The sequence below is a fragment of the Manis javanica genome, chromosome 7 (genome assembly GCF_040802235.1).
Source record: "Manis javanica isolate MJ-LG chromosome 7, MJ_LKY, whole genome shotgun sequence".
NCBI classification, from domain to species: Eukaryota; Metazoa; Chordata; class Mammalia; order Pholidota; family Manidae; genus Manis; species Manis javanica.
The window spans coordinates 45,277,513-45,290,050 of record NC_133162.1 but is presented as its reverse complement, the minus strand read 5'-3'; the positions used below and the strand labels follow the sequence as shown (position 1 = coordinate 45,290,050).

Here is a 12,538-nt window from a genome sequence, read left to right as displayed (position 1 = left end):
ATACGCTTAAAAATTACTTTGAACTGTATGTGCATTATATCTCAGGCTGAAAAAATAATCTTTTTTTGTCTCTGAAAATTCATAGAAGTTCTTCAGAGTTTCTCTTAATACTGAACACATTCAGGTAGAATCTCCACTAATTTCCTTGTTGCATCAATTACAGTTCTTTAATGCATATATTAATGCTAATACATAATTTGGAAATAGAATACTTGCTTTTATCCTGTGCTTTTTTCCATCATCTCATCCCGAGTTTCGAAGCTTGGTGTAGTGCAGAAGTGAGAATGATCTTTTTTTTAATCAAAGTATCATTGATACACAATCTTACATAGGTTTCAGATGTACAACACAGTGGTTTAACAGTTACTTGTATTGTTAAATCCTCACCCTCTCTAGTGCGGTTACTATCAATGTAGAAAGACATTACAGAATCATTGACTGTATTCTCCATGCAGTACTGCCAGCCCCATGACCAGTTTATGTTGTGATGGTAAATTATCGTGCCTCTTTATCCCCAATCCCTCCCCCTTGGTAACCACTAGTCACTTCTCAGTGTCTTTGAGTCTACTGCTGTTTTGTTCAGAAGTGAGAATAATCTTGTTCTGATCTGCAAGTTGAATGTTAGTTAAGAACATCTCTCAGTGAAACCTCACCCCTCTGAAACCTAGCCATGAAGGAAAGTGGGGGTAACACTCAAATGTGCAAAGTCCATCCACTGAAGCTCCTTCTCTTTGTTTATTGCAGAGCCATCTGGCCCCCTCTTGGCCTGTTTGCTTTTATTTTACAAATTGTTCTTTGAATTGTGTCCTCCCCCTTGCCAAATTCATGTGTTCAAGCCTAACCTCCAATGTGATATTTGGGTGATAGGGGGGCACCTTGGGAGGTAATTGGATTAGGTTTAGATGAGGTGGTAAGAGTGGGGCCTTCATGATGACATGAATGCCCTTACAAGGAGAGACCAGAGAGCTTGCTTCCCTCTGCTCTCAGTTTGGCCACAATGGAAAGGCAGCTATCTGCCACATACCCAGAAGAGAGCTCTTAGCAGAGCAGACTGTGTTGACACCTTGTTCTTGGACTTCTCAAGAACTGTGAGAAAATTTCTGTTGAAGCCACCCAGTCTATGGCATTTTTTCATGGCAGCCAGAGCTAAGACATGGGAAAAAGGTAGTTCTTGTTCTAACTGTGAGGGAGGAGACAGACACTCTGGAGAGAGGGGCACTAGCACAACCTTGGCAATTTGAATTCTGTACAGGGTAAGGAAAAAGCATCAACTGAATAGGCCCCAAGACTTCCTAGGTCACAACATAGTATAATAAATGATTTTCATAATAATGACCCTGATCATCAAGAAAGGGTTGAAATTGTTTTCTTTTCAAGGTGGTAAAAAGTTTTGGATTTGTGTTAGAAAAATTTTCATCCAAAACAATTCAAATTATTCACTTTCTGAAAGTTGAACTAAGTTTACTGCTGTCCAGAATGACTTATCCCTCATAATTTCCAGATGCCATTTTGTGTTGTTACTATAGTGCTTGTTTTTCAAAGCAAAAAGAGTGAAGGTGATTTCTACTTTCCTTGTCCCCAAATTGTATTTGAGACAGGTTATAAGACTTGGGTCTTCCTTAAACTAGAAATGAATGATTCCCTATTTTTCCAAGTGTTCTTACAGGGTTGGAATGAGGTGTGCAAAACTCTTTTGCAAAGGTTAAGATCAAGGTGTCAAGTCCTGGCACAAATGGGCTGTGGGACATTGTGTCTAAATCTTTCTAACAGTGAAAGTAGGAAGCTAATTCTAGCCCACTCTATGACCAAAAGACTAAAACACCAAAAGTAGTTTTTGGCCTTTGCCTGTTTCATTTAGCCCTATAGGTGAAAGCAGGGCCATTCATAGTAATTAGAGCTGTTAACCTCTTTTCTGCCATCTGTCCTTCAGAGGTTATCATCTTTGCCAGTGTCTCCCTTTATTACCAATAGTTTGTAATGCCCCCTTTACTTTTTTTTTTATTAAGGTATCATTGATATACAATCTTATGAAGGTTTCATATGAGTAACATTGTGGTTACTACATTTTCCCATATTGTTGAGTCCCCCCCACCCCCCCCACCCCACCATAGTCACTATCCATCAGCGTAGCAAGAGTCACTACGTGTCTTCTCTGTGCTACACTGTCTTCTTCCCTGTGACCCACAAACACACCATGTGTGCCAACCATAATGCCCCTCAATCCCCTTCTCCCTGCCTCCCTCCCTTCTCACCCACCTTTCCTAACCCCTTCCCTTTGGTAACTGCTAGTTCCTTCTTGGAGTGTGAATCTGCTGCTGTTTGTTCCTTCAATTTTGCTTTGTTGTTATACTCCACAAATGAGAGAAATCATTCGGTACTTGTCTTTTTCTGCCTGGCTTATTTCACTGAGCGTAATACCCTCTAGCTCCATCCATGTTGTTGCAAATGGTAGGATTTTTCTTCTTATGGCTGAATAATGTTCTGTTGTGTATATGTACTACATCTTCTTTATTCATCTACTGATGGACACTTAGGTTGCTTCCATATCTTTTGGCTATTGTAAATAGTGCTGCAATAAACATAGGGGTGCATATGTCTTTTTGAATCTAGGATCTCGTTTTCTTTGGGTAAACCCCTAGGAATGGAATTCCTTGGTCAAATGATATTTCTATTATTAGTGTTTTGAGTAGCCTCCATACTGCTTTCCACAATGGTTGAATTAATTTACATTACCACTAAGAGTGTAGGAGGGTTCCTTTTTCTCCACATATTTGTCAACATTTGTTGTTTCTTGTCTTTTGGATGTTGGCCATTCTAACTGGTGTGAGGTGATCTCATTGTGGTTTTAATTTGCATTTCCCTGATAATAAGCCATGTGGAGCATCGTTTCAGGTGCCTGTTGGCCATCTGAATTTCTTCTTTGGAGAGTTGTCTGTTCTTATCCTCCACCCATTTTTTAATCGGGTTATTTGCTTTTTGGGTATTGAGGTGTGTGAGTTCTTTTTGGATGTTAACTCCTTGTTCCCCTTTACTCTTATGAAATGAGTTTCTTAGATTATATGACCACCTACACACATAATTTAAAATACTATATATTCCTCTGTCACATAAGGAGAAATAAAAGAATTAACTAATTTACAAAATATTTAAGTATTTAAGCTTTGCCAGTTTATAAGATTAAAAAACAAAACCCACCTCCATGCAGTTCTGTAACACTCCCTAGGGGGCAGTAACAACCTCCACCCCAACCTGTACCCCCTTAAAAGGGGCACTTCAGAGTAAATGTCTGGTGGTCTTTGTTGTAAAACTGCTTGCTGTACCATCTGCTGTGTACCCTAATTTTATATGTAAGTAGCAGCTACCTTTCCACTCCTTTCACTTTAGATAACCAATTCCCACTCAGGGAGATCATAGAGACTACTAGGTAGAGGGGGAAAAGGGCTGGACGGGGGAGTCAGGAACCCACAGGTTCAGTTTCCATTTGTCAGAATGATCTCTGTAGCCTCTCCATCATTCTTTCACTTATTCTGTGATATTTCATCTATTTTTAAATCACTGTTACTAGATTTTTGGTAGAAGGATGATGTTTGGTTCTTTATTGAATGAAAGAACAACCTGGGGAATTTAGAAATACAGATTTCTATGTTCTAATCCCCAATGATTCTGATTCAGTTAGAACTGTTTTATACAAGAATCCTATATGGTTCGGATGCAGATATATCTGCGAGAATATTTCTTAGTAGTTTATTATGGAGAGGCTGAAAGTCAGATATTTTCTTTTTACTTTTTATAAGCTATAAATACAATTGTGTGTGTAGTGTAGTTGCAACAGAAGTAGGTAGTTAGAAAAGAAAGTTGATGTACTTTGGAGTAGGTTTGAAAGCCTTAGTTTTGAAATGCCTTCATGTGCTAACAAATACCAATCTGAGAGCATTCTTCCATTCTGAGACACTTAGTCATTCTTTCTTGTGACTGACTTTGTAGTATATTACCCAGAGGAGAATGTGTTTAGTACTTGATTCTGGTTAAAGCAAGTATGGTGGGGGGTGGAGGAGAGTGTCTCTCGTGGCCATTTACTCACTAGGAAGGCACTAGTTTGACTACTTTCCATCTACGTGAAAGGAAATTATTTACTAGCATAAAAGTGTCATGGTACCATGTATATATTAATCCCAAGAAAACCATTCAGTTTGTAACTCACTTCCCAGCTATTTAGCTTAATGTTGGTATTATTTTTTTAGATTCAAGGTTCATCTCCTTCCTTCTTTGGGAAGACTAGAGATCCCATACCTCTTGCAGTAAATGCCTTGCTTTTTTATACTTGTTTTCTCACATACATAATAGATCTGATAGCTGTTTTATTTGTTGTTCTGTTTCCTGGGATATAGTTTATCACATGTTTGAGGAAATCTGCCCGAACCAGACTCTCCTTATTATGACAAGAAAATTCTTTCTTTTCACTTGAGAATCTAAAAGCATTGACCAGCAAGTAGTGTTTAGATTCTACCTCTTTAAACTGTGTGACTTTGTACATAGCTTTATTTTCATACAATAGTGCCTTTAACTTGAATACCTAAACCCTTAAAGTAGGCTTTTTGTGCTCTAAATTTAAGCCTAGTGTGAACAAGATGCCTACACACGATTTTCTTAACTATTCATTTCTTAACTATTTATGGCACTCTTCAAAACTAATGTAAAGCACTGTGGTAGCACACTGGTATGCATGCAGATTGTTTTGTAAAATAGAGAAGGGCTGCCAATTCCACCTTCTACCATAGCTGGAAAGAATGTCGGTCTCAGTCGTTCTTTGGAAAGTCTTTAACCTAAAGATGGCTATCTGTTGGCTATTTTTTCACATACTTGTTCATTGCTTTGTTTAAAAAAAAAACTTCTTTGAAAATAATGTAAGGACCTAGGTCAGATATAAATTAGACATAGCCCTGGCATAAGGAATTCACAGTCTTCAGAGAGAAAATAGGATTCCTACTAATAGGTGATGTGTATTGAGTAAGATGGTGGAGAGAAATTCCTGGGTAGTTTTATGTGTTGAAAACCCCTTTATTTGTTTCAAACTCCTTTCAACCCTGTTTTCCAGGAACCCGAATCATTTATGATCGGAAGTTTCTGTTGGATCGGCGCAATTCTCCCATGGCTCAGACCCCACCCTGCCATTTGCCCAATATCCCAGGAGTCACCAGCCCTGGCACCTTAATTGAAGACTCTAAAGTAGAAGTAAATAATTTGAACAACTTGAACAATCATGACAGGAAGCATGCAGTTGGTAAGAGAATACTTGTATTGGGAACCAAGAGAGGTGGCCTTAGGAATTCGAATGTCAGTTGGCTTTAGGTTGAAAAAATGTTGATACTTCAGTTATAACTGGTGTCATTATATGGCTCTCAGATCACCACCTCCCCTTACTCCCCTCATCAAAGTTTACCGAAATGTTCTGAGTACCCTAAATTCTAATTAATAATCAAATCTAATCTTGTGGGTGGCAGGGAAAGGATCCAAAATCCGGGAATCCCAAAGACAACTCCTTGAACCAGGCCTGGAGGATTGCCTATCCTGAGCTTTTGTGGACTCGGTATAACAGGCACACTGAAAACAAAACAGAATTTAATATCCCCCATTGCCCTCAGGAAACAGACTGTTTCTTATAAGAAGATTGACAGTTTTATGGTGTTCAAGAAAGCAGTATGGTCCATTACCCCATTTTCCAGGACTGCCTCTAATATTCCAGTATACACTGGGACACACACTCTTAGTAATAATTCCTCTCTGTCTCTGTGGGAGCAGGAGAGGGAAGTGGGAATGGCCAGCTCCTAAGTGCTCCTCGGATTGCACTTGGTGACCCCTGTGCATGAGCCAGCATTCTGCCTCCTCACATACCAATGAGTTTTTAAAGAACAAAGTGTTAATTCAGAGCAGGGCTAAAGTTTAAAGCCTTCGAGAGAGCGTGCTAATGTAGATGGCAAGGATCTCCCAGAAGCTTCCTTTTGGTCAGCCTGTGGACAAAGGGACTCTGGGAAAGCTTTCACGTGTGCCCTTCTCTCCAGCTGCTCCTCGCCATGGGTGATTTGACTGATATTCTTTTTTTTTCCCCCCCGATTAAAAAGACCAGCCAAAGCAAAGCAGAATAGTTGTTTTAGAGAATGGGATGGCTTGAATTATTTTTGACCATTGGACAGAGGGAATTACAGTTTTGCCTTTTCGTTTTATGCTAAACTTCTTTTCTTCATTCCAACTAGGGGATGACGCTCAGTTTGAGATGGACATCTGACTGTCCCGGCAAGGATCAGAAGAACAGCAGCAACTGATTCCTGTGTGTACCCGATTTGGCCATTAGGATCAATGAAGACAAGATAGAAGAGGCAGTCCCAGTAGTCCCCATTGCAGTCTCCACCTCCTCCTTCCTCTGGTGCCAAATGATGCGCAGATGAGCTTCAGCTGACCATTTCCTGTTACCAGTTTAGATTTAAGGTTGTTTGCATTTTTCTGTCTACAGCCCACAGAGGAAAAACAGTTAAAATCTAGCTTCCTTTCCATTTTACTATTAAGAAAACATCACCCCTCTTTCCAACACTCCCCTTCCCCCTGTTTTTATTTTTTTAATCCCAAATCAGATATCAGCCTACCAACAATTGCTTGGCTGCGTAATCTGGGGAAGTGATTACTGGGGAAGAGGTCTGGTGGGTTCAGCATTATTTATGTTCTAATCTGGGGAAGTGATTACTGGGGAAGAGGTCTAGTGGGTTCAGCATTATTTATGTTCTTATTGTCATCGCTCTGTCTCCCACCCATCGTTCAGTACTACAAGAATCTGGGCTTGGTGTCTTCAGAGGGAAATGACAGACAAGAGCTTCTCTCCTTTTACCTTGAAGTGTTTGTTCTTGGGGACAGAGCGCTGTTTGTACAACTCTGGTAACATTACCCTGTGACAGTTTTGAGGTGCGTTTCCTCTTCTCCCATTCCTCTCTGCTTGCATCTTGTTGCTCGTAGTCCTCCCGTACTCTGAACTATCCAGGTTATTTTCACTTGCTCCCAGAGCAGGTCCATACTAAATAATGGACACTGATGAGGCCTGATCATAGTATTCTGCCAGATGATAACCTCAGAATGACCTCAGAAGAACGCTGAGCCATTTGCATACCCAGTTTCAGTTCTCATTGTTTTCCAGTCCAGTGGGCATCATGATATCTTTTATCTCTGATTGTCATTTCTTATATTTTGAGCTTAAAGTTGACTTTTGGAATGTTCTTAGAAAAGAACTAAACTTTTTTCCTTTGTGGACCTGCTTTGGCTGCTAAGATAGAAAAACATGGGCTTAAAAATGTGTTTTCTTGGCTTCCCCATCATACTCTGAATTTTCTCTTTTTTTCCCCTCCCTCTTCTCTCCTTTTTTCTCTGCCAGGCCATTTTTCAAAGATACATCAAAGATACCTCAAGTATTGGTATCTGATACCTGTCACTCCGCTTGTCTGAGGAGTGACCTTTTATTTTTAAGATGATTACAGACCTATTTTTAGATATGTTTTCAGTACAGTTTTGAACAGCAACTTTTTAATTACACATCTTCCAGTATTAGGAAGGTGAGAAATGTTCATAGGCAAGTCGGCTGTTCCATGTCACCATCCTTTGTCTCCCCTGGTCCCTTACGAGCTCTTGTACCCCACCCCACCCCAGTTTTGGGTGTGCATGTTTGGAGTTTATAGTGGGTGGTTTGTAAAACTGGACCATTCTGCCTTGCCATGGGTTGTTCATGAAAGCCACATTCTTTTTTTCCCTTACTGTTTGCTTTTTCATTTCCCTTCTCCCCTTTCTGCTCTCCTGACTATTGACTGGCACAATAATCCTGAGAAGTGACTTCCCTCATAGAAAGACTAATGCCTCCATCCCCTCGTAGAAAGACAAAGTAGCTACTGGTGTCCTGGGAATTTTGGTTGCATTTGGTGCCCTGAACCCTCTTACTAAGAGATCAGATCCCAGGGTGAGAGTAACAGGCCAATTGGCTAAGAAAGAAAGCTGTTTTTTTTTGAACTGTGAAAAGACCTTGTTTGCTAATGCATTTTAGGCAGAAGAGAGGAAGGGTGTCTGAGGAACTCTGTTCTGTTTTCTGCTAAAAAATGTGAGTAGTTCAAAGAATAAAACCTTTCGTGATGTTTGATGTCTCAGGAATAAGCTGGATCTCCAAAGTTTTGGGGATGCTTTCACTCTCAAAAGTTGATGATCAGAAAAGTGGTATTTTTTTTTGTTGTTAAACGTGCCCTTGTTCTGATTTTAATTAAACTCCAATTTTGCTTTACATACTCTTGGAAAAACTTGGAAGATGCACTGTAATTTGCATGAGAAGCCTACTCAGGACCTCTTTGTCCTCTGGGAGCTTGATTCTTTGGGAATGACGCTTTCCATTCTTCATACCCGGGGCTTGGCATTCTGTGGACTCTGACTCCAGCTACAGCTGGTCAGTCTGTCACTGAGCAGAAGGGCGCCCCTTCTTGATTTTTATTGCCACCCATGAAAACTTGGCTTTCTTAATGGTGGGGAGTGGATTTAAAACACACCAGTGTGATATCAAGAAGCCTCCCCCTTTTTGCTATCTTGGGGAATCTCTTCATGTGGCCCTCTAGTTAGAAACCACGTTTCTAAGCATTTCTTGGGAGTGTCACCTGTATAATACAGAAGCTGACCAATCCCTTAGCCTTCTCTGCAGGGACTTCTGTACTGCTTGGCATAGTTTTCTCCTAGAGGCCACTGCTGCTAGTGTTACCTTGGTCTCCATAAAATGGGCATTTTAAAGATCATTTCATAAGGCAACAGATAGACTTCCAACAGATGACACTTTATGCCAAGCTTCATGGGACAAGCCAGAACCCAGTAGGTTTACTTCTGGATGTTTGGAAGGTACCTCACAAATGAAGCCCTAAATGAATAATTTATCCCAGCTTTTTCTTGGCGAGAGGACACCCTTAGGGTACCATTTGAGTGAGATAGTTCTTAAAATCTTGGTAATCATTTGTATATTTCTTTTCATGAGGAAACCATGTTACTCTGGGGACAGTCCACCTTAATGAAAAATTCCAGCAGGAGACCTGCATTGTCATGGTTCTGCCTTCTTTACAGCATCGTTCATTGAGTTCACGACTTCCTCATATTCTGATTAAATAGCTATAGCTTTCTCAAGACCAGCGTAGAGAAGCTGGCATCTAGGTATTGGGCTGCTAGGCCAAAAGTTTTATCCATTTATCTGCATTAGTTATCACTGTGTAACAAATTACCACAAACTTAAAAGAGCAAATATTGTCATTCAGCTTCTGTGTGTTAGGAACTGGGGAGCAGCTGAGCATGGTGGTTTTGGCATAGAATCTCAGGAAGTTGTAGTCATCTGGAGCTGGAGAATTCACTTCTGAGCTCTGTGACTGTTGGCAGCATGCCTCAGTTTCTCCCTGTGTGGGTCTCTCTGTAGGGCAGCACAAGTGACTTCACACCATGGCTGCTGGCTGGGCTCTCCCTGTGTGAGTGACCCCAGAGAGAGGGCAGGGAGGAATCTGCAGTGCCTTTTATGATGGTCTCTGAAAGCACACTACCACTCACTCCTTATTCTCTTCCTTAGAACCAAGCCGCTAACCCCAGCCTACACTCTGGGTGCAGGGAATTAAACCCCACCCACTGAATGAAGCAGTATCAAAGCATTTGTGGATAGGTTTTAAGACCACCTCACTCCTAACAGAAGATTAAGCCAGGTTAACAGGGGGCGAAGATTAAACTGGATGATATGCTGAGAGCTATGTTGCTACTGAGAACATTTCATTAAAGCATTCATTACCAAACTAGAATAGAAGATAGACTTTCCCCAAAGCCACCTGTTGCTTTGAAAAGAGTGTGAGAAATCGCAATTTCCAGATGAATATCCATACATTTGCCTGACTACCAGCAGCCCAAGAATGCTTCTTTGCAAGTCCTCGGCTTGGTGTCTCTAAGACTCAGCACCACTTACTTGCATCTCCCTTATCCAGGAATTGGCAAAGGGAGTTGGATTCTTCTAGCTGAATCACTAAAGCTGACTTTATTGGAGTTGGGGTTGTCAAGCAAAGGGAACAAATGTGAATTAGATGTTGGGTTAGTGAGCTAAGGAAAAGCTGATAGTTCAGATTCGGGTGAAATAGATGATACCATTTGGAAGCCAGGTGCCCACCAGAGTTCTGCGTGGCACCTGGTCTCTCCAGTCACAGCTGAAACAGATCTAGGTCAGGTCTTTCACCCAAGAAGCCACTTCTAATGAAGTAGGAAACATCTGGGAATTAGAAACATCTATCAGTACCTGTTTGTTCCTTTAAATCCAGTCTGCAGGTTAACTCTGCATGCCTGCCTTGTCCTGGAATTCCAGTTGGAAATGTGATCTTAAAGGGGACGAGCCCTGTCTTTACCCTCAAGAGAAACTTATATGAGGCTTATGAGTTCAACACATCCTTAATGAATGTCTGCTGTGTTTCTGGCACCCATGTCCAAGGTTTTAGAGATTTCAGACACCTTAAAGATGCAAATTCTCATTTGGATATAAGCTCTGCCTCTTCCCAGCATTTTCTTAATCTGTTGCTCTGCTTACTTTAGAGTATATTTGAGTAAGAAGCACTGCTGCTGGGGCAGCTTTAAGGAAAAGGTACTTCTTCCAGAAGCAAGGAACTCACCTTTAAAGCATCTTCAGATGAATTTTGTGTTTTGCTTGTGATTTGGAGGTAAAGTCAAAACAGATGGACTTCTATTTTTTGCTGTTTGGGTTACCAGCTCTTTTGGACTCACAGACCTTACCTTCCCAGTTTAAACATTTCCGTTAGGATGCATCCTGTGTGGGTTTCACCCTCAGAGTCTATCATTCAGCCAGTACATAATACGTGCCTGCTTTAAATCAAGGCGAATTGTGTAAGGGGCTCTTCATGTGGGCAATATCCCAGAAACAGACTTTTTCCATTCTCCCCATCTTGGATACTCAATGGGGTGTCAAGCATCATGGCTGCTTGAAGCCAGGATCTTCAGCATTCCCTGGTAGAGGAGGCCAGCTGCCTCTGAGTCAGAAATCCCCTATTTGGCATGTTTCCGAACTTCGTGTATATGGGCAGCTATTTATTAATCTGCGAAACCCAATCACTTACCTACCTGTGACATCAGGGAGGGGGCAGTGTTTGTTTTAAAGAAGCATTATTGGAGGGCATTTCTGCCTGGACTTTGAAGGGGGGATGGTCCCCGTCCTCCTCTCCCCAAGTTCTTTACCTCTCAACTTCTAATAAAAGATGAAATCAGACCTTGAGGCAGTTGGGTCACAGTTCTTTTTGAATACTTATGCCCAGGGGCAGTCCTGTTCTAGTGATGATTTTCGAGTTTAGTATTGGAGTTTCCTTGAGGATAGCTCACAGAAATTTCTTACTGAAGACTCTAAGGGTGATTGATACATACTTATTTTTTCGAACAGTCTATCATGTCACCTTTCTCACCCTCTGGGATTTAAATTTCTTCCTCTGGGCTAGTCCTAGATGTTGATACCTTTTGGCAAAGCTTAGATTCAGAAATCTTTCAAGTCACTGTTCCAATTGTCCGATTATCTGTGGTTTCTCTTTAATCTCTGCCTGAAGCCCTGGCAGAACATACTGGATGCCCCCGGATGCTGAATGCCAAATATTACTGAGATGAAACACATTCCCTGGGGTATTTAAACTCTTACTCTGCTACCTTTCTAAGAGTTGTAGGCTAACAGAGAGATGCCCAAAGCTTGATAATCATTTAGCCATGTTGAAATTCCCCAAGGAAACTCTTGTTGGTGCTTAAGACCAGAGTTCCTGGACACTTCAAACTTGATAATTCCATGTGTCTAGCACAGAATAGCCATTCTTGCTCCAAGGTGTACCCCCTTCCTCTCCATCTTAATCTTTAAAAAACCAAGTTCAAGCCAAGGGTAATTTTTACTTGAACCAGGGGACTGGGGGAGGAACGATGCAGAGATAGGGGGCAAGTTGTGCAGGTGATACATCTTGCTCCTGGTGTCTGTAAGCCATGTCACTGAGTCCTGTGAGCCAGTGCCTTTCCTTCACCTGAAGACGGAGCCCATCACTTTGCACCTCACAGCCTCTGCTACCCCAGGGGTGAACTTTTAAAGAAGTGTGTTGGAGAGCCCAGAGGATACATATTCAGGTGTCCATTTTAAACATCTTTTAAATATTTATATATTCAAAATATGCCCTTCCCTGTCTTAGTAGCCCAGTTCCACCCACTCTGAATGGAAAAGCGGAGACTGCCAGTAGTTGGTCTTCCCTTCGTTTCCCTCCATGCGGTCATCTCCTTGCCCCTCCCATCCATTCCACTGCAGGGGGTGGATAGCAAAGGGCACCATGCAGTCCTCAGGCAGTCTTGTGTGATTCTGTGATTCATCTATTTTTTAACTGTCCTTCCAAACCAAGGTTTGGAAATAAGGGAAAAAATTAAATTTTCACCAATGGTTGCTGTTACAGTTAAATCAATAAAGATCTTGAGTATCACTTTGGTGTTT

General features: G+C 41.3%; 1 protein-coding gene across 1 annotated transcript in view; it reads left to right on the top strand.

The window, feature by feature from the left end:
- The window catches only part of EIF4EBP2 (eukaryotic translation initiation factor 4E binding protein 2), a 28,451-nt gene extending 15,924 nt beyond the window's left edge, over window positions 1-12,527 (top strand). The window contains exons 2-3 of the mRNA XM_017679855.3: window positions 5,096-5,281; window positions 6,252-12,527. Of these exons, the coding sequence (XP_017535344.1) occupies window positions 5,096-5,281; window positions 6,252-6,283 (218 nt within the window). The 3' untranslated portion in view covers window positions 6,284-12,527. The remainder of the gene's footprint in view (window positions 1-5,095; window positions 5,282-6,251) is intronic.
- Window positions 12,528-12,538: the final 11 nt, after the last annotated feature.